We start from the raw sequence: 22,896 nt of genomic DNA on the forward strand, positions 1-22,896 counted from the left end.
TGTGAAGATGCCAAATGTCTCGCCATTTCACATATATTATGCTACTGCATTGTATTCATTAATCTGTCTCAAATCTCATGCAATTGGCCACATGTAGAATTTCCTGGCCTTTCCATTTATGTATGTTTTATCAGTGTATGTTTATTGTCTCTCACAATTGCCATCTGTTTGTATGCCAACAAACACAGATGCCCGAATCATTACCTCTGTTTTCTCCTGTCTGTGTGTAGATGCTACTTTACTGCTTGCACATGCCAGTAGCATCTTCGAAGATTCTGTACATTCATTCAGTAAGGAACCACCAATAAACCAGTTAACACCCAGCCAGTATGTCACTCAGTCCCGTCTTTACACTGGTGACCCCAGAGTGACACGAAGGACCCGGCCGACCTAAGATGACGACCCATGCGCCAACAGTCCCTTCGCCGCCTCGCCGTTTCCCGCCGTTCCCGAGCTCTTAGTAGATGTCCGACCCTCCGAGATGACCCACCCCACCACCGGAGCCCTGGATGCCTCCTCCAGGAAACCTGAAGCTGCCCCCGAACTCGTACCAGACAAGCTGACCAGCGAAGGACCAGCCGACATCATCCTTCAGCCTGCTGCTGCCCCCCTCGAGCTGGCTACTGAAGGATCAGCCGCCATCATCCTTCAGCCCTCGAGCCGGCTACAGAAGGATCAGCCGCCGTCATCCTTCAGCCGTCCCCCTCCAGCTGGCTACCGAAGGATCATCCAACGTCACCCTTCAACCCACTACCGTCTTCCTAGCGTTCCTGCCAGCCGGCGCCGCCCTTCAGCCTCCTACCCGCCCCTAGCCCAAGCCCTTCGAGCCAATTACAATTGTCAGCAAGACAATTTCCACATCGATGCCCTGCTTGCGGGGGGAGTATTGTGAGAGACCGTTGCACCAATGCCAGCTCTTCTAAACACGTGTGTGTTCGTGTGTTCGTCATCCATCGGAGGGGACAAGACAGAACAAGAGCATCTCGTTTTCTCTCTCTTAAGGAATGCAGCTCTACCATACAATATTTCTGTCTGTTTCTCCCTAACCATTGTTGTCTTGGTTTATATACAATGACCACTACTTGCATTGCCATGCAAGCATTCTAATCATGTACTCATAATGTTCCACCGAATCTTCTGTATCAAACTGTATGTATGTTTCTGTTTGTGAAGACGCCAAATGTCTTGCCATTTCACATATATTATGCTACTGCATTGTATTCATTAATCTGTCTCGAATCTCATGCAATTGGCCACATGTAGAATTTCCTGGCCTTTCCTTTGATATATGTTTTATCACTGTACGTTTATTGTCTCTCTCACAATGCCCGAATCATTACCTCTGTTTTCCCCTGTCTGTGTGTAGATGCTACTTTACCGCTCGCACACGCCAATAACATCTTCGAAGATTCTGTACATTCATTCAGTAAGGAACCACCAGTAAACCAGTTAACACCCAGCCAGTATGTTACTCAATCCCGTCCTTACACTGGTAGTTAGTGTAAGGACGGGATTGCATATGGCCAAATGCATGAGATTCGAGACAGATTATACAATGCAATAGCATAATATATGTGAAATGGCAAGACATTTGGCGTCTTCACAAACAGAAACATACACACAGTTTGATACAGAAGATTCGGTGGAACATTATGAGTACATGATTAGAATGCTTGCATGGCAATGCAAGCAGTAGTGATTGTACATAAACCAAGACAACGATGGTTAGGGAGAAACAGACGGAAATGTTGTATGGTAGAGTCGCATTCCTTGAGAGAGAGAAAACGAGATGCTCTTGTTCTGTCTTGTCCCCTCCGATGGATGACGAACACACATGTGTGTTTGGAAGAGATGGCATTGGTGCGACGGTCTCTAACAAAGCACCGTGTCAGGGATTATTGGTGGACAGATCTGTTTATTCACACGCCAGCATTTCCAGAACTCACTCCTTGTGATCAGTACTGGGCCATTTATATGTTTTTGCACTTCACAGACAATGGTTAATGAGACCCCCAATCCCAGTGATATGCTGTGAAAAATAAGGAGAATTATGGCTCTGATACATGAACAGTTTTTAAGATTTTTTCATCCTTTTCAAAAAATTGTGATTGATGAAAGTCTTGTTCAAAGGGTGCCAGTTTTCAAGCAGTATATTAGGACAAAGAGGCACCAGTTTAGTATAAAAATATACATTATTTGTGATTGCAAAAGTGGATACATCGTGGATGTTATTTACACCAGAGTGGATGTTGACATTCCCATTAACGATCATCTTGGCCACTCTGGCACTATCATGAAAACACTTATGGCTCCTGAACTTGGCAATGGGCATATTTTCTATATGGACAATTACTACACCAGCCCTGGCCTAAGTAAATATTTACATAACAACAACACCGGACAAGTTGATACTGGTATATCCTTTAGTAGCTCAGAAAATTAAAACGTTCTGGCAGTCCATATGGGAAAATATTTTAACGAACCAAAAAATGCACAGTACTGTACTGATTGCTTGCTGAGTTACAGGCACCAACATTCATTCCACCAAAATCAGGGTCACTTTCCCCAAGATTACTCTCATTTTTGGGTTTCTGGCCCTTTGTACTAATGGTTTTTGACATATTTCTCGTATATGTGGGATGAGTAAAGAATAATTAGTGCAAAATGACAAAATTAGATCACAAATATCAGACATATAACACTTTTCCCGTGAGAAGCAAATGCCCATCCATGCTGTTTCACATGTGTGAAAAGACTGATCAAGATCAACACATTATGGGCCACAGCATGAGATACAAGAAAGGTCACTAGCCTATGCGCTTAACCTTGTTTCACTGATCTGCGTGCAGAAACAAAAGATCCATGCTTAGTGTGAAAAGGGGATTTTATTTTTATTCATTACTTGTGTTTTATGACGGGTGTTTATGTCTCATGAGTAGGTGAAAGACAAGTTTTGATGAGATCTACATCTGTCATTAGTAGGTGAAAGGGCAAGAAAGGTGGCTTATTTCCAGTAATAAAAAAAAAAAAAATAAAAGCATGTAGGATAATATTTTTCCCTGGCCTACAAATTTTCATTGGACCCTAAAGATTGCAGTTTCAAGTCGATTGAGGATTGGGTATACCCATCTCACCCATAAGTATATTTTAGATGGTAGCAGTGACCCAGTGTGTGCTCAGTGTAACAGGTTACTTTCAGTTGAGCACTTTCTGGCATGTTGCTCCCAGTTTATAAGCACCAAGATAAAGGTGAAAAACAGGTTTTGATGCAAGAAAAACCTATATTTGGTAGCTGTTGTGAGTCCTCAAAGGAGTTACTCGCACTGTCCGTAGAGGGGCTCCATAAGATAGACCAACCAATTTCAAAGAATTCTCTTCTAGTCGGTCTGGTCAGTATAGCACACATTGACACTGAAAGATTATAGGACTCAAGGCAAGAGGGCTCTTTCTCTTGTCTACAGCAGCTGCCAAGGTTCCACTTCTATTATCAACCTGTAGGTGTGGCAACAGCGTGCTGCGCTCTGTTCATTGTTGTGTAGACAGTTTACTTCGCTTCAGACCAACTCTCATTATTCTTTTCGGGTCTTTACAGATAATTTTTCAACCAAATCCCATGCCTTTTCGTCAGGGAAAGTGGGTAGGTGTGAGGACTCACAGATGCTACCAAAAATAGGTTTTTTCTATATCAAAACCTGTTTTTTGATAGCATAGCCACTGTTTGCCCTCAGAGGAACTTACTAAAGAAATTGACAGGTGACAAAATGGCTAAGCTATTAAAATTCAATCTCAGCAACCCAGATAAAATTTTTGGTCCAGGGTTAAGCCACAAGTCATAAACCACATTCATTATTCCAGATACCCATAGGGTTTGGCAACAAAGAACATGAAACGAAACACAAACTTACAGTTTTTAAGATGTAGTTCTTAAGTGACTTACCTAAATATGGTGGGTTTGGTTGCGATATTGTTGCACCTTTCCCTGCAATATTTTAGCATACCCACCACATCAATAAGACCCCTGGTTTTCCGCCATAGCGCCTGTGGGTTCAGGACTTGATATACCACCTGCTGATACACAGTGTAGTCAAATTTATTCCAGCTCGTTGCAATAATATTTTAGGAATACTGTCCTGATGACCACCCTGTACACTCAGAGACTTCTTCAAAAGAAATATTTCCGAAGAAAACTAATGATGTGCTTACCTTTCGAATGTCATACGACTTAGGAAAGGAGTGGGGTCTGTCATTTTGATAAGTGGGCTCCACAACTATTCTCAGCCCATGTAGATGGAGTGGTTTGTTGTGCTAGGGTGTAGGAAAAACGGACCTTCTGGGATGTTTGCTGTGACCTCTAAGTAAACCTTAAGTGCTTGAACCAGGTGTAAGTTTTATTTGACCAATTGAATTCCCTATCAGAACAGATTTTCTCTTTAAAGGGTTCTCATTCTTGGCCAGGAATGATGGGGCAGGAGACAGTAATAAATGATGGATAGCTGTATTAGTAATGTAGTGTTGTCCCCGTCTAAGAGAGCCCAGTTCACTAATGCAAGCTCCTGATACAGCTTATATGGCGTAGTTGTATTGGGCCCAGTGAATTGAGGGTTTGATAGAAGCATAAGCACCCAATTCAGGGACCCAGGAATGGGAAGTTGCAGGAGCAGGTCATTGCAGTGTAAAAGACCTGAGAAGGGAAGCAACAATTTCTATGTTAGAATCAATTCCAAATCCATAAAGCAAGGGTTTCAACAATAATGCTTTGTATGCCATAATAGTTATAACAGCAAGGAACTTGTTCTCAAAAGGATATATAAGAAACAGTAGAAGTATTTCAACAAAGATCTCAACTGGGCTTTTAGTATGGATATAATATAACGGACTGTTATTGTTGAAGAGACGATGTCCATATTTACTGCACTAGGTACCTAGCAATGTTGTGTTGGCAGTTTGCATGGAAGGCAAGATTTTAAAAAATCCACACGTGAAGGTCACGGCTCAGCAAGGAGGACATGTTGACAACTTTCCTCCCTACTGTCTGGGATAGAACAGCCGACGATAATGGAATGGAGTTCTTTGCCCATTGTTGAAGCAATAGGAACCAATGCCTGTATGGCTAATTTGAGACTATTAAGTGAATGGTTCCATTGAAAGTTAAAGGTTTGTTTAAAAAAACCTTCAAAAACTGGGACAATGGAGGAAAAGGTATATTGTCCTCCATTTGTTCCAATCTTTTAGGAATGCATCTCTTGCTATTGCTTGATTGTCCAAGTTCAGAGACACATACACTGGAAGTTGATGGATCTTACTTGTGGCAAACAGGTCCACTTCCAGATATGGAAGCATGTTGGCAATTAGTTGAAAGGAGTGATTATCTAACGTCTACTTGGTCGAGGCTGTTGTATCCTATAACATCTACTTGGTCGAGGCTGTTGTATCTTATAACATCTACTTGGTCGAGGCTGTTGTATTCCTGGATAGAGGGTCTGCTATTATATTGAAAGACCTTTGAGGTGAATTGCAGACAAGTGCTGCTGCTTTGCTTGTGCCATCCAAAGAATGGATAGCAATACTTTATTGAGATAAACATGAACCCGACCTCTTGATGCAGGACATTGCAGTCCTGTTACCTAGGACCAACAAAGTGTGTGTCCCTTTTTTGGAAGTTTCAGTTTTCTGTGTCCCTTTTTTTGGAAGTTTCAGTTTTCTAAGAGATAGGAAAACAACCAATAGCTCCAGAAAGTTGATATGACACTTCCTAAGAGCAGGTGACGACCTCCCTGCTACCTGACGATCTTCCCAATGGCCTCTCCAACCTGTCAAGGAGGCATCCGTGTGTATTATCACTTGTACAGATGGAGGAGTCAGGGTGACCTGTTTTCCAGAAACCCCTTCCAGGTCCACTGCCAGAGTTTTTCCCCAACTTTTGACTCCTTTGAAGTAGATTGTGAATCTTTTTTTCTTTTATGTGATAGTCAGAATTTGTGTACATTTTTAGTTGCAATCTGAGGATTGGGTCTACCACAGTTGCAAACTGTAACAGGCCCATTATACGCTCCAGTTGATGTCTGGAGATGCTGGGCTGTGCAAGGAACCATTTCAGTTTTTTACTTATTCTGTTTTGAGTATTGGTGGGTAAAGACAACTGGCTGTGAAGAGTATCCCAACAAGTCCCAGCCAGTGAAAGTGTCTGCTGGGTGTTAGGCGGGATTTGTTCCAATACATTAGAAGGCCTTTTGCTTGGAGCCTGTCGACAACCACTCTTAGGCTTTGTAAGTACTCTTCTCTGGTGGGCCCCTAGATTAGCCAATCATCTAAGTAGACCACCAGTTGAATTCCTTAGTTTCTGAATTCCGAGATGATTACTGTTGTTAATTTTGTAAAGATTCTTGGGGCAATGTTCAACTAAAAGGGCATGACCTTGAATCTGTACATCACTTTTCCTTATCTGGAACTCTTAGAAGGGGTGGAAGGGAATGGCGATAAGGACGTGTCAGTATGCTTCTTTCAGATCTGTAGAGATGGTACAGGTCCCTAGTGGAATGATTGAACGTACTTGGGCAACAACAGTCATCTGGAAACATTTACAAACAATGTGTTTGTTTTCTATTTTGATAGATTAAGGATCACTCTCCGTTTGGAGTCCTTCTTGGGGAAACTGAAGGGATGTGCTTGGTGGTGAATATATGTATGTTTTTTATAGCTCCTTTTAAAAGGGCCTTCTGCACGTAATCTTCCAAAGGGGTTTGATACTTGGAAAACCTCTTTAAAGGGGAGGTGGGGGGAAGATGAGACCATTTCCACCCTAGCTTTGCAAGGAACCATTTCAGTTCCTTCCTTATTCTGTTTTGAGCATTGGTGGGGAAAGACAACTGGCTGTGAAGAGTATCCCAACAAGTCCCTGCCAGTGAAAGTGTCTGCTGGGTGTTAGGCGGGATTTGTTCCAATACATTAGAAGGCCTTTTGCTTGGAGCCTGTCGACAACCACTCTTAGGCTTTGTAAGTACTCTTCTCTGGTGGGCCCCTAGATTAGCCAATCATCTAAGTAGACTACCAGTTGAATTCCTTATTTTATGAATTCCGAGATGATTACTGTTGTTAATTTTGTAAAGAATCTTGGGCCAGTGTTCAACTAAAAGGGCATGACCTTGAATCTGTACATCACTTTTCCTTATCTGGAACTCTTAGAAGGTGTGGAAGGGAATGGCGATAAGGAGGTGTCGGTATGCTTCTTTCAGATCTGTAGAGATGGTACAGGTCCCTAGTGGAATGACTGAACATACTTGGGCAACAGCAGTCATCTGGAAACTTTTGCAAACAATGTGTTTGTTTTCTATTTTGATAGGTTAAGGATCACTCTCCGTTTGAAGTCCTTCTGGGGGACTCTGAAGGGATGTGCTTGGTGGCGAATATATGTATGTCTCTTATGGCTCCTTTTAAAAGGGCCTTCTGCACATAATCATCCAAAGGGGTCTGATTCTTGGAAAACCTCTTTAAAGGGGAGGTTGGGGGAGGAAGATGAGACCATTTCCACCCTAGCCCATTTACATTAATACCATGTCCCCATGGGGAGGACTTCCATTGCATGTGGTGCTGTAGAAGACAACTCCCAGCCATACCATTCTTACCATTCTTATTGGACTCCACTTTTTCCCTTGCCTTTGATAGGCATCTCAGGAGCTGCTTTTCCTTTTCCCAGTATGAGCATCTTTGCCCGCTTTGAAAGGGATGCTCTTGCTGCTGTTGTCCCTTCTTTTTTTGTTGAAAGGATCCTTCAGGGGCTACCAGAGGCTTGTATGACTCTTTCCAAGGAAAGTGTGTATTGTACATCTCTGTTGTTTGGCTCGTTCATTGAGTTGAGCCACAACAGGCTCCTCAAAAGGGTCCTTACAGAAGGGGTTAGAATGCAGTAAAGGAGGTACATTGGGGAGTGACATATTGGAGCCCATCCATGTTTCCTTTTAGCCTTTATATGACACTCTGGAAAATCATAGGGTGCTTCCCATAGGGTCTGCATAAATGTTTTGGATACAGGTGCAAACATTGTTTTAGAGGATTCTGGAAGCCTTCTAATAGAAACTTCCAGCATACTAGTAGAGGTTATGATATTGAGGAGGTGGAACCTAGCATGAAATTCAACTAAGGTTGTTCCCTCTGAGATTTTTCTCATAGGGGTCCCAAACTACTGAGTACAGTAACCACGTCCAGAGGGAGCTTTTTCCTATCATAAGGGAGGACAAGTGTTGTCCATTCCTTAGTAGGGATGATGGAGACAGATGGCTTTAATTCTGCCATTGGCTCTCGTTTCTCAGTAAGCACAAAGTTCTGAAAATTTTCCTTCACATGATTGTTTTTAAATTGAAGGGACAGAAGGCTGGGGCTACCCAATGAACATATTGGGTTTTATCTGAAATAGATGTAAAACTTCATTTTCCACTGACCTGATAAAAGGTCTTTTCTGTGGCTTTCAATGCTATTTTCGTAGGCAGGATAAGCATCTCCTTTGGTGGTTTCTCAGTGGCTACTAAAGGAGGGAGTAAGCACCATTCAGTATTAGGAAATGCTGCCCTGTCCTGAAATTTTACATGTTGAACTTCAATCGTGGTTTTCCTTTCATTAATAAGGTTTTTACCATCAGGAGAGAAGATACACATCGAGGTGCTGTGCCAAGGGTTATCAAATTATGGGGTTGGTGTTTGGTTACTGGAGTCCCTACTATCCTTTGATTTGAAGTTTCATGGCCCTAGCTGGCCTTATTGTTGCTACCAGTTGGGACCCTAAACTCAGACTCTGCCTGGGCAGCCTGTGCAACCACTTTATTCTTTTGTTTAAAGGGTGAGAATTTCTTACATCTTATATTTAATTAAGTATCCAGGACTGACCTGAATTCCTGTTTGGAATGATGTCATGGATGATGTCTCTGACATGTTGTGTCTCAGCAGCAAGGACATCCTTGATACTGTTAATAATTTCCTTGTGGAAGTCAGCAAATGTGACAAGCATTATTTCCCTTTAGTGGAGCTTGCGTAAACTGATTGTGCCCAGGCAGCCGTACTATGACTGCCTGGCAACCAAAGAACAGAAATCTGGGATGACTCACTATACCCCCTCGTAAGTGCTGACACTTCAGAGGGGGTTAGGTGGATCCTATTATGATGCCTTCAGTAAATGATAGCTGCATGGGAGATAGATTTCCTTTTGAGGTATCTTCTCTCATGTACAGCTGAAGGCTATGTCCCTGGTCCTTTTGGATTCACCAGGGCAGTTTCAGTGGCAATATCCACTTCCTGTCCAGTAAAAGGGACATCTCCCCCAAGTTAAGACTCCTCTTCTCCATGAGAGGGTTCTGCTTAGAAATGGAAGGAAATACAGTATACTCTGCCGGAGTTTTGCTGGAAAGATGTAGTCTCCTTCCGTACCTTTACTGAAACCTAGGACCAAAAAGAGGCAGCTTAAAACGATCTGTTTCATTCTTAACACATGTTGCCAAGAGCATGTTACAAATTTCACATGTGACAACCAACCATATTCCCCTTTATTCCTACAGGGGCTATGTTTATGGCAGGTAGTATGGGCCATACCAGTGGCGGACCGAGCAATTCACTGCGGCACACGTAATCAGTGAGTCTTGTATAAAAGCAGCCCTATAGTGATATAGAGAACAAGTATTTATTAGAAACTACTTGGTATTAACCATCTATAATCAGTGTATGAACAGTATACTCAAGATACTACTGGCTAGCTTGGTCACAAGTGTGTAGCTATAGTATAATGTTATGATAATGGTTATCCCTACATTCATGGATACTACCATTTTTTTTCTCACAAGTGTTAGATGTGCTAATTATTTGTAATAATTCAGGCAGCACAACTAACATTAATAGGTTAACTTGAGCACAAGTGTTACGCACCCTTATAAGAGGTCGTGGTGCAGGTCTTTTATTGCACTATTTATACTCTCAGTGATGTTCAAAAATACTCAGCATAAAATGTTCAGTGAAGACGAAAACAAAAGGGAAAACTCAACAATATTTATTCACAAAAAAAAAAACAACAAATTAAGTCAAACTTGTGACTGAAGAGGACGTAGACTAGTCCTCAAATAATCCCACTGGATTCCTAAACACTAAAAAATCTAAGCCCTAGATAGAATCATGAAGAGAGAACGAACACAAGAATAAAACTAAATCGGAATATATCCATACAATGGCTGGCCAGGCCAGAATCAAAATATACCTATAACTATAAGCAAAGGAAAAAAGGTGAAGGATAAAAGGGAGAAAACACTTAAATTCCTACCTATGAATTACAGTCTAAACATAACAAACACCAAGGCCTATAGGCCATAAGGACCACCAGAGTCTATAAATTGAGCATTTATAGATAGATTTATATAGAAAAATAATATATATATATATATATATAAAAATTTAACAAACTCCTCACACAAAACAGGGGAAGCGGTAATCCAAAATAAATTTAAAGTGCCTTTAAGGAGGTCGTGATCCAATGCATCACAGCTCTGCAAACGAGGGAGTACAGGAATACACAGGTAACCACTGGTACAGAGGGTCGGAGGTGGTCCTGTCCGACAACGCAAAGATAAACTCCTACCTGGTATCTGTCTCCCTACTTGACACCTCACGAGCCAGATTGCTCCCTCAACAGCAGCTTATGAAGGCGTCCTCGGGGATACACTGATGCGACAGGTGCCGACAGAATGAGATGGCACCCAATACCTTAGGGGAAATGTATCCACTAAGGTGGCAGTGCGACGAAAGTCGCAGGTGACAATGTCAACTGGCCAGACACAGGTCACACGACGTCGCAGGTGACAGAAGTGTTCCTGCGAAGAGCAGCTCAAAAGCAAGATTCAGGATGTAAGAATGCAAGAAGGTTCTCCAACAATCGCCAGCTGCATAAGTGTCAGGAAGCAAAGTGCGCCCGAACTCCCAGGCCGAGCACCGTCCTTCACAAGTCACCTCACAGGAGTCATGCCGCACTCGAAAAATAAACAAACCCCAATCGTTAAAACGATAGTTCAAGCAATTAAGTGAGCGGGGAGGCGAGAAATTATACCGAAAAACAAAACAATACACATTAACATTAACTGCCTTAAGAAATAACTTAAATCTAGAACAAGGTTGACTTAAATAAATCACAAAATTACGTTACTCTAATAACAAGTTTGTAGCCATACTGCTGTATACTGTTAGCCATCACAACATATGGGTTTTTGTCGTCTAAGGCAGTACAGTAGTCATGTATTCAGTATGATTACTGCATAATTATTGCCATAAAAGTAAATTCCTGAATGTTATGCCATTCCATTAGGCCATAACTTTTGCAAAATTATGATTTGTTTAACGGGCCTGGGTTACTAGGCCGCAGGTAAAGCTATAGGGTACATATGAAAGTACTTCACTGAAAATATTTTACCAAGGGAAAAATTTCTTAACATAAGCTAGGTGTATATAAATTAAGTACAGTTTCAATGCCCATGAAGGAAAACATCATATAGTCTGATACAAGTTCCCTGATATTAATGCTAAATAGGGAACATTATCACAAAAAACATTAATCAATTGGTTTTACTTAGCACCAAGGTTTGGAATTTGAACATGATCAAAAGTTGGTTGAACATGATCGAGTCGGTTACAACTTCACATAGCTAAATGAACGGTTAGGCTATTAATAATAAAAGGAAGTAGCCTAGCATATCTACAAAGTAGCCCAGATGGACCTTATTAGGATCCCTAATTACTAAGGTAGAGGTTCATATACCAAAGATCTTTAAGAACACACTCTTTAAAAGTATTACTTTTAATCATTGTTTGTTGGCTAACAAAGATGGTAACGTAAACAAAAACTTAATTCTCACCATGTGAGAGACACTGGCTCCCAAATTCAGCGAAATACGTTGCCACTAAACAATTTTTAAAACTAAAAATTTCCACTGGGACTTAACCCAGTGCACTTAACTTGCTGGAGTCTGTTTCTTCCATGACAACCAAATGCACTCTGGAGTACTTACTCATGCACAACTCTAGGGCATCCTCATGTTAGAAAGACCGAAAGAATAATGACAGTTGGTCTGACGTGAAGCATGTTGTCGACACAATAAACAGCGTACAGCATGCTGTTGCCATATCTGCAGGTTGATAATAGGAATGGAACCTTGGCAGCCACTGTAGACAAGCCAGCCCCTATTGCCTTGAGTCCTATACAGTACTCTTTGAGTGTCAACATGCACTATACTGGCCAGACCAACTAGAAGAGAATTCTTTGAAATTGGTTGGTCTATCTTATGGAGCCCCTTTAGGGACTATGAGAGTAACTCCTTTGAGGACAAACAAATTGGAATTATTATCATAGTTTAAATGAAATGCTTTTAATGAATTTTATTAAATGTATCAATGAGTGTAAATATGTACAATTTCTATGCGTTAATAATATGTATCTTTGTGAGTTATTAGTAATGATTCTTTAATGAAAATTCATATCTTCATTGCCATGTTGGCACTGAATGTCCTCCTCAGTTCAAGCACTAGGCTATATGGTTTGTATATTTAGGAAAAGTTCAAGTTATTTTGAATTTGTGATACTGAGGAACACAAAGCACATAAGTGAAAATCCCAAATAAATGTAATAAAATTCTGAAAGATGGAATATTACTAAACTTTAAGCTGCATGTGATTTTTGGAGAACATTATTTTTTCCACATGGTTTTTGAATGCTAATCCCTCAAGTAGTGTATATTCAAGAAGTGAAAGAAGTGGAGGGAAAGACACTGCTAATTTTAAATTACCACATACGGCACGGATGGAGACTAGTTGTTATTATGGCTTATCCTTGATAAATCTTGCTCTCTTTTGTATGGTAAGATTCTTTTTATGTATATTACAGAACATTTGATTTTCAGTTGAAGTGTGCATTAAGTGACTCGCATGAGTAAAATATTTGTGAAAAATTTGAAAATGTTTAATTTTGTCTTCACAGGTTTACTTTGTAACGTTATCTTATGTATTTTTATTTTAAGGTTGATCTGACAAGTCTCATGCCAGAATCAAAATTGTTGAAGCTAGATTTTCATTTAAAAAGGTAAGTTTATCCTTTTCCTAGATGATGTTTGTTTAATCAGTCATATATTACAGAAGTTTATGGCTAAAATTTATTTGTGATATTGATGCATCAATTTTTGCAAGACAAACCTAGAAATATGCAAGGTTAATTTTGTAATTTATGTATTTGAGAGGTATTAGAATAGTACTGTTACTCTATATCCAGTTTTAAAATTAATATATGAGAATTATAAAAAAAAAGACTGGAATACACTTGCTGCAGTGAACTGAATAAGATAGAATCTGGTACAGAGGAGATATGTAAGTAAAGGGAAATGACCTCCAATATGCGGAGGTTTGTAATAGTGATTTTACTAATTTTTTCTGCCTAGCTATATTTAACAATAGCCTCTGGTCATGAGATCATTTATCTTAATCCTCATATATGGAAATGCAATAAGCCAAGGTCATTTTGTTGCCTTGGTATAAAAATTGCCAATACATACAGCAACAAAGTTAGTTTCTTTTTGATCTTGGGGAAAGTATTTTTCAGTATTGGCAGAAAAATTATTTGGCACTTCATTTGAATACACCAATAAATAGAAATTAAGTAAAACAAGGGCATGAAGTGTAATTATCTGCAACAGTATTATCAAAGTGGGTGGTGGAGACTTGAAAAAGGCATACAAAAGGCAACAGAAGTAGTGGTGGTGTAATTTTGGGGAAGGTATATGGCGTAATAGAGATAAGATGGTAATATCTAAATGTTTAAAAGGGAACTTGAAGAGAAGAGATCAAGTTATATCAGAGGACCAACAGAGGAGTGCAGTCAGAATCTCAACACATATGGAAAAGAGAAAATATTCAGGTAGTGAAGTGGCTCAGGAAAGATAAACAGGTAAAAGATACGAGACATATAAAACAGGTTTTGGCTTAGGAAAACTTGTTTTTGGTAGCCACTGCTTGTCCTCAAACCAAGTTACTGAGGCTCCATAAGACAGACTGACAGTGGTCCCTCATGTTAGTAGATTTCATTACTTGTGGGCTTGTCAGAGTCAGATGAAAATAAAAAAAAATATTTTGTATGTCCAGGAAAAATCCAGTAAGTATGCTAGGGTTATCTAAATGTGGAGTGATTGTACCCAAGTGCACAAGATTTCATTGTTAGTGGAGAACCTGCTAAGTATGTAAGAGGTATCAGACGGTGAATGAACGAGTGCACATGACTAAGGCTTTCTTTTTTATGCCTTTGAGGGTGGATGGTGAATGAATGAACACATGCGCGTTGACCAAAGCTGTCTTGGCTGTGCCTGTTAGAGTGGTTCCTATGTTTTCAAGGTAAGTGACCTGCTATGCCCCTTGCATGCTTCGGTTGCTCATTTGGTATTGGTTCATGTTCAGTCGGTCATTTGGTGTTGGTTGTCTGCCCCATGTTGGGTTAAGTACACACTTACCATACTTCATCACAAAAACTTTTAATTTCTCCAAGCAAATGTCTTCTATATCATAAATCCTCAATACAATACTCTCTCACTGTCAACTCTATCATAAACTTTTCTGCGCCCAAGTAAGCCATACACAGTTTTTTCTTTTTACTGTCAAACTTCTCATATACCATCTTCATAGACAATTGATCAACAAACCGTGCTCCTCCTCTATTATTATTGTTAAAATAGCTTAACCAGACCACTAAACTGACTATCATCTCTCATAGGTCTGACCCCAAGGATTAGGCTGAAATGTTATGCCAGGTCTAGGCCATAGGTCAAGCATTGGGACCAAACAGGTCATTCAGTGTGGTGATGAATGAAAATGGAATTTTTGAAAAGTTCACACGCACTTTTAAATACATTTACAGTAAACCCCCCGTATTCGTCGTCTCACTATTTGCGGATTTCTCTGTGGAACGTATCTACCCATTATTCGCGGAAAATTGGTCCATTTGCTGTATTTTTCACTGAGAAATATTCACCAATTACTGTATTTTCATATTTTCATGACTAAATGCACTTTTCATGATAAAACTATTACAATACTCGGGTATAAGCATTTTTAGAGGGTCTTTTTTGTGTTTAACCCTTAGTGGACAGATTGAGCTTCATTGTGAAGTAAAACAGGTTTGGGGAGGTGGACAGATTGCGCTTCAGTGTGAAGCAGAATCACGCACCACTGTTATGGTAATAATGATTCGAAACAAAGGTGCCAATACTTCTATATGCTATAAATTCGCTAATGGCAACTTTTATACAGACGTGAGAATTAGGCCAGTATCAGTAATGCTTATGACTTCAAGGGGGAAGGTACTGCATCTATCTCTCTCACATGAGTCTTTTTGTAAATTTGCTTGTAAATATACGAAGGGGTTGCTGTTGTTTTTGTTTTTGTCTTTTTACGATAGTATGTCGGTTGTAAATGTAATTTTACAAAGAAAATTGCAAAGAAATATTAGAAAAAGCATGTAAAAGTAAAAAAAGTTACTGAAACTTCCTTCTCAGAAAACTTACGTGAATATTTTACAACAAATATGCAAAAAAATTTGTTACTGCTTTTATTTCTTATATGTTTTGATATTGTGTGAGCAGTAATAATTTTACAAAATCCAAAAAACTTATTTATTAGAAAAAACATATAAGTTGGTAAAATTTACGATTGTCTTGTAAATGAGGTCCCACAAAGGGTTGTAAATAGTCATTTTCAACTTCTCGCAGAAGGTAGGGAAAATTTTTAGAATTTTTTATTTATACAGTGTGAATGTACGTGTCATTCTCTTTCCAATGATGTGATATTTTTTTATTTTGCCGACCTCAAAGTTTCCCGGTCTGGGGTGCTGCACATTGATAAATTATGCCATCCCTTAAGGGTTAAACTATCAAAATACTGTAGGCAGTTCTAAGTGTTTTTTTAGAGAGGTATTCAGAGATTTTAGCTATTCGCAGGGGGCTGTGGTACGCATCCCCCGCGAATACGGGGGGTTTACCGTACTCATGTTTTCATACACACCGTAGAGAAAATGTAATGATAAAAATGAGAAGGAAGATTTTTAAGTTATTTAATTCATTAAGCATCCTAAGGGTGTTTGTACTTTTATTATTTATTTATTTTTATATTTTATCAATTAAATCACACTTCTTCATGAATACTAAGAGTGGAATGATTGAAAATGTTGAAGATTCTGACAACTTCACTGATTGATTTATTTCCAAAACTTGATAACCGCTGCTGGTTATATTTTGGACTTTCACACAACACGTTTGTTATTATCGTTTTGCATTTTGAGCATTCGGGAAGAGGGTTATGTGGGCTGTTCATTAAAAGTCCATGTGTCAAACGAGTATGGCCTATTTGAAGATGCATCAGAATTACTTGTGTGTCTCTCTCTGATTTGATGAACTCTATTTTCCAACATAGGATTTTATCTGTTTCAATTTATTATTTATAGGTGTCTCATTCCATATATTTTGCTATTTATTTACAATAATTGTTTTTATATATCTTATACAGTATATTCACTAGTAGGGATATTTACATTTGCTCTTATTTACATTTGCTTTATCAGCCTCTTCATTTCCTATAATCCCTACATGGGCTGGGATCCAACATATTTCTATAATTTTTCCATTTTTATACAATTTGTGGGGTTCAGTCTCAATCTGCTGTACAATACTATTTAATATAAGTAGCTTACCAAGTAATTACTTAGCTAACAGTTATGCTCGCACGGCCTCCTAAATTCAAAATTCATGGTAACGCGTTAGTTACAAAGTGGGAGGTGGCAGGCCCCACCCACTGCAACGGGAGCATAGAAGCGAGTTACTGCCAGCAGCGTCATTCTGTTTTATGCCGCGCTGCTGACAGCACGTCGCACTCTGCAATCCTGCCTAATTTGTCAGTTCATGCTTGCTTGCCTGCCGAATTCAGGAAGTATTCACTTTTGTTTGTCAAACTGTTGCCTTTTTTTATTTTGTATTTTGCATTAGATTCTTTCTTTTGTAACTATTTCGGATTCTAGCGCTTCCAGTCGTCGTTATTGTAGCGAGGGGTGTAAGACTTAGACTTACGAAGATTTGTTATGATGCACATTCCATGTGCGCTAAGTGTAGGGGGCAGGGGTGTTTGAGAGAGAATACATGTTCAGAGTGCAAGGACTGGGAGGAGTGTAAATGGAAGGTGCTCGAATCTCATCTGAATAGACTTCAGAAAAACAGGATCAGAAAGGCGGTTGCTCGAGCCGAAAGTAGGGCATCTGTGAGTAGAAATTTTTCACCTACACCTCAGACTGATTCTAGCCTAGCTCTTCCTTCTACTCCTGGACATACTCTCTCTCCTATTCTCAGTCCTCCCTCTATTCCTCCACATACTCCCGTGCCAAGCTCCCATGCTTCTGACCCCAATGCCATAGCCAGTATGGGGTCCAGAATTGAGTCCAAATTCAACAAGAAAATTAGTTTGGTAGCGAGTTCAGTGTCAGAGATGGGGGCGTCCATACATGTGCTTATGGAAAAAGTTTTCTGTGACAAAGTTTGTGATAAAGTGTTAAGTGGAGTGTCAGTGGAGGAGGTGGCTTCCTGTACTGTCAGTGCTCCTAGGCAAAGGTCACTGTCCTGCTCCCCTGTACCTGGGAGAAGACATACTGGAGGTCCAAGGGAGGCTGGCGGGCTTTGCCCATGGGTTGCAGCCCCCCTCAGTTGAGCCCGTTGCTAGATCCCAGGCTTTGACTGACTCCGCTGGAAAGGCATGTCACTGGATGTGCACTGCTTGTCTTTTAGCTCGGACTCAGATTCTGACCACGGGCGTCATAGATGCTTCCTTGATTCGTCCTGACCGCTGAAAAGGTGCATGGACAACTCGGCTCATGCTTCTCCGTTGCCAATCAAGTGTCACAGGGACACCTTCAACAACCCGATTCCATCTTGCAGCTACGGTGGGGATCCTTCTGTTTTCGCCTCTGTTCAGCTTCCTGTACACCCATGGGAGAGTCCTGTTTCGTTCTCTCCCAAGGATTCCAAACACCCTAAACATATGTCTAAGTGTCTGTTGCCAGAGACCCTGTCTTGTCTCGAAGCTCCTGCACCTGAGAACCCATTTCCGGCTCCTGTGCTCCCAGCTTCCGCTCCTGTGTGCCCAGCTCCCGCTCCCACATGCCCAGCTTCCGCTCCCATGTGCCCAGCACCTGCTCCTGTGTGCCCAGCTGTGGACTCTGGGCTCCGGGCTCCTGGCACCACCATCCAAACACCCGAGTCCTTCTCATCAACTGTCTTCTTCTTGTGACTGCCAAGTTTCTGTCTCGGAGCCAGACGACCACTCGTTGGCACCCATCAAGGAACAGCTCTTGGAAATCTTGAGCCTCGTCAGGAGAGCGCCCTCTTCTAAACCTCAAGATTTGTCCGTCTCCAGTCTCTTCGGAAGAGGAAGAGAAGATCAAACAAGATGCTTCTCCTCCCACAGCTTATGCGTCTCTTCTGTGATTCCTCCTGGCGAGTTTTCCTTCCTTCTTTGCCCTGGCTGCTCTGCCATCTCCTGCTTCTTCCTTCCGTATGAGGAGCCTTCCAGAAGAACACCCGGCTTCCCAAGATGGTGCGTTCTTCCTCCTCTTAGAAACCCTTGAAGGATAGTGAAGACTGGCTCTTAATGAAGAGAGAGCAGGGCAAAATGACTTTTGCCCTGCCTCCCTCTCATCTGATCAAGAGGAAATATCAGCCATATGTCACTGGGGAAGCTCCCTCTCTGGGAGTCGCTGCCTCCTCCCAAAGGAACTTCTCCCCCCTTATCAACTCTTCCTGTCGGTCAACCTTCACTTCGGCCAAAGTTTTCTTCTCCTCTTCAGAACTGGACCATCTCATTTAGAACCTCTTAAAGGTTTTTGAAGTTAGTGTCCTCTCCCATCGCCTTGACGGCCTACTCAAGAGACTCAAAGAAACATTTGGCCCTTTCAAGGGAGGTATCCTCTCTACTTCTAAAATGAGCTATAGAAGAAGTTGAGGACATTCACTCCCAGGGCTTCTACAATTGTCTGTTTATAGTTCCCAAAGCGTCGGGGTTGGAGACCGGTCCTGGACGTAAGCACCCTCATTCTCTTTGTCAGGAAGACAAACTTCAAGAAGGAGATGAACCAGTCAGTCATGGCCCCCATTCACCTGGGCGATTGGATTATCACCCTGGAAATGCAAGGTGCATACTTTCATATCCCCGTCCATCCAATTTCTAGGAAGTATCTCGGGTACGTCTTCCAGGGAAAAGTCTTCCAGTTTCAGTCTCTCTGCTTTGGCCTCTCCACAGTCCCTCAAGCTTTCTCCCGAGTTCTCTCCCTTCACGCCAGATGGCTTCATCTAGTCGGCATAAACATCAGCCTTTACATGGACAACTGGCTTCTTCGTTTCCCTTTGAAGGAGAAGTCCACGAAGGACCTTCAGACAACTCTACAACTTTCTCAAGATCTGGGAATTCTTTTAAATCTCTAGAAATCCCAGTTAGCCCCTGCACAGGAGATTCTTTATTTGGGGATTATTCTCATCTCTTGGACTTTTCAGGTTTTTCCGTCCCCCAAGAGAATCGCAAACTGCCTCCAGACCATTTACAGTTTCCTTGCCATCTCATCATGTTCGGCCCTTCAGTGGACGAGCCTTCTAGGGACTCTGTCATCTATCAAGTTGGGCAGATTGCACACGAGAGTTCTCCAATTCTACCTCAAAGCCAACTGGGACAGGAAGACTCAGCTGGGCTCTGTCGTCTTTCCCATCAATCAGGAGATAAAAGTGGACCTCCAGTGGTGGCTGTCCAAAGGAAGACTTTTGCAGGAAAAATCTCTCCACCCTCTGAGCCCTGACCTAGACTTCTACTCAGATGCTTCAGATCTAGGCTGGGGAGCTCTTCTAGGGAGTCAAGAAGTTTCCAGGACATGGTTCCCAGAGGAAATCAATCTTCGTAACATAAAAGAACTGAAGGCCATTCTTCTAGGTCTCCATCATTTTTGAACCTCAGTTCACAATAAAACAGTGGTTGTTCATGTGGACAACACCACTGCTCTGTCAAATATCAAAAAACAAGGAGGCACTCGTTCATTTTCCCTCTGCCAGATTGCAAAGGACCTTCTACTTTGGGCACGCCAGAATCGAGTGACACTGGTCACTCGTTTCATTCAGGAGAAATTAAACATCCTGGTGGACAAGTTGAGCCATCGGAAGCAGGTCCTCTCTACCGAGTGGACCCTGGACCACAGGATCTGTGTCGACCTTTGGAGATTGTGGGGCAAACCATCCATAGACCTGTTTGGTACCTCAAGAAACAATCGCCTTCCTCTCTTCTGTTCTCCAGCCCCAGATCCCCTGGCATGAGCGATGGACACCAAGCTCATAAACTGGTCGTGTTTGGACCTTTACGCCTTCCCGCCCTTCAGCTTGGTGAGGGAAGCCCTGAACAAGTTTGTGTCACACCGCAACACTTCAATGACTCTCTTAGCGCCGTTCTGGCCCACGAAGGTGTGGTTCCCAGACCTTCTACATCTTCTGGTAGACTTCCTGAGGCTGCTTCCCCCAAGACCGTGGCTACTCAAACAACCTCACTTCAAGAGATAACACCAAGGGTTGTCCACTCTTTTTTTGACAGGCCTCAGACTGTCAGAAACTTGTCAGAGTAGAAGGTTTTTCAAGAGCAGCTGCGGAAGCTATTGCAAAGTGCAGACAACAATCTACTTGCAATGTCTACCAGTCAAAGTGGACAGTGTTTCATCAGTGGAGCAACAGACATCATATTTTGTCTTCTGAGACATCTTTAACCCAGATTGCAGACTTTTTCGTTTACCTGAGGACTTCTAGAAGTCTTTCCTCATCCACCATTAAAGGATACCGAGCGGTGCTTACATCGGTGTTTAAACACAGAGGTATGGATCTTTCTTCTAACCAGGATCTTAATGACCTCGTTAAGTCATTCGACACTTCCAAGCAGAAGAAATCTGATTTAGTGTCTTGGAACTTGGATGTAGTCCTTAAGTGGCATAAAAGTCCCCTTTCGAGCCACTCGGTTTCACTTCCCTCAAGAACTTTACATGGAAGATCGGCTTTCTAGTAGCCCTGGCTACGTCCAAACGTGTTAGTGACCTGCACACGATCGACAAGAGGGTAGGCTTCTCCCAAGGAGATGCAGTGTGTTCTTTCCCCTTAGGCTTCTTAACCAAGAATGAGGATCCTTCTAAGCCTTGGCCTTGCTCTTTCCATATTAAGAATTTAATGGATATCCTGGGCCCAGATGATCAGAGGACCTGCTAGCAACCTCTGGTGTTCTGTCAAAAATCCCTCTTGTCCCCTGTCAAAGAGTGCCCTTTCATTCTCTGTTAGAGACCTGATCTCTGAAGAACTTTCCCGGATTCAGAAAGACTCCTTTCCTTTGATCAAAGTAGCTCGTGAAGTTAGAGCAGTGGCTACCTCTCTTGCCTTCATTTGACCTTTTGGAGGTGAAAGCTGATCTTCGCATCTCATTATTTGAAAGAAGTGGAAACAGTTTTTTTGAAAATCGCAGTACCCTCGGACCTTTAGCAGTGGCTGGCATGGTATAGGGCGAAGAAGCATAGGAGAGACCCTGTCTCTCTCTTCTGTCTCTTCACCTTGATGTAGGGTGTCGAGTTTTTTGGGGAGCCTGGGGTTACTTTGTACCTGGAGTACCCACCAGTTCTTTGGATGGGTAATGGTTTTTCCTGTCAGGGTGGGTGACAGTGATTTCTGGTTGTTGGTTTGTGGTACTGGGCCCAGGGCAAGGGCAACTTTTTTCCTGCATAAGTCTTGTCAGTGATCAGGCACATCCTCCGTTGTAAGACTTCCACCGATGTAGAGGTGACTCTCGGCTCACCGCTGCGCCACTACAGGTTAAGATGAGCACTAACCAGAGGCCGTATACTCCTGTGGTAGCTCTCTTACCAGGTAAGGAAGCGACAGGCATTGTTTCAATGTTGGCCATTCTTTTCTAGTTCGTCATTACTACCTTTAATGTTTTTGAATAGATCAGTCCATTCATCCCACCCCCCTTGCAAATGTGGGATTCAGCTAAGTAATGACTTGGTAAGTTACTTATATAAAAATGACATTTTTATAATAAAATTAGGTTTTATATATACTTACCAAGTAATTACTGAATCAGAGCCCTCCCTCCTCCACTTTTTTCATGGACTTTGCGCCGATAAAATAGAATGGCGCCACTGGCAGCAAGTCGCTCCTATGCTCCCATTACAGTGGGCAGGACCTGTCACCACCCACTTTGCAACTTATGCATTAACATGAATTTTGAATTTAGGATGCCGTGCGAGCATAATTGTTAGCTAAGTAATTACTTGGTAAGTATATATAAAATTTAATTTTATTATAAAAGTGTCATTTTTTGGGTAGTAACTTAGAATGGCTTCTATAGCGATTCTTGAGTCACAAAAATCACAAATTTATTGAACGATACTTCCTTTATAATTGTGATGGCTGATACGATTGCACACAGCTCTGCTGTGAAGACTCAGGCATTGTTAGGTAAAGAGAATTAAGTCTCATCCTGGGATATTACTGCATATCCTACTCCATGTTGTGATTTAGACTCAAATGCATATATTGCATAACATGGACTTTTTTGTCTTATATGATCTACTGTATGTTGTCAATGGTGTTCTGGGGTATATGAGTAACTTTTTGATAATTATTTCAAGTGTGTGCAAGTCTTTACTTTATTCATAGTCCAGTGGGGTGGTAATTTTATGGTTGAAGGTATAGTACTTCTATATTTTTATTTATATTTAGTGACTCAAACAATCTGTTAGCTCTAATTGAGAAAGTTAGTGAATAATTGTTTATAAATCTCTTAGATCAAATAG

The 22,896-nt window shown here is 41.4% G+C and overlaps 1 protein-coding gene across 4 annotated transcripts in view; it reads left to right on the forward strand.

Moving 5' to 3' along the window:
- The window catches only part of LOC136827873 (heat shock 70 kDa protein 14-like), a 609,863-nt gene that overhangs the window by 579,307 nt on the left and 7,660 nt on the right, over positions 1–22,896 (forward strand). For all 4 annotated transcript variants that reach the window (XM_067085330.1, XM_067085332.1, XM_067085329.1 and 1 more), the window contains one exon: positions 13,034–13,095. In XM_067085330.1, the coding sequence (XP_066941431.1) occupies positions 13,034–13,095 (62 nt within the window). The remainder of the gene's footprint in view (positions 1–13,033; positions 13,096–22,896) is intronic.

This window comes from Macrobrachium rosenbergii, chromosome 42 (assembly GCF_040412425.1).
Source record: "Macrobrachium rosenbergii isolate ZJJX-2024 chromosome 42, ASM4041242v1, whole genome shotgun sequence".
In the NCBI taxonomy this organism is placed as follows: domain Eukaryota; kingdom Metazoa; phylum Arthropoda; class Malacostraca; order Decapoda; family Palaemonidae; genus Macrobrachium; species Macrobrachium rosenbergii.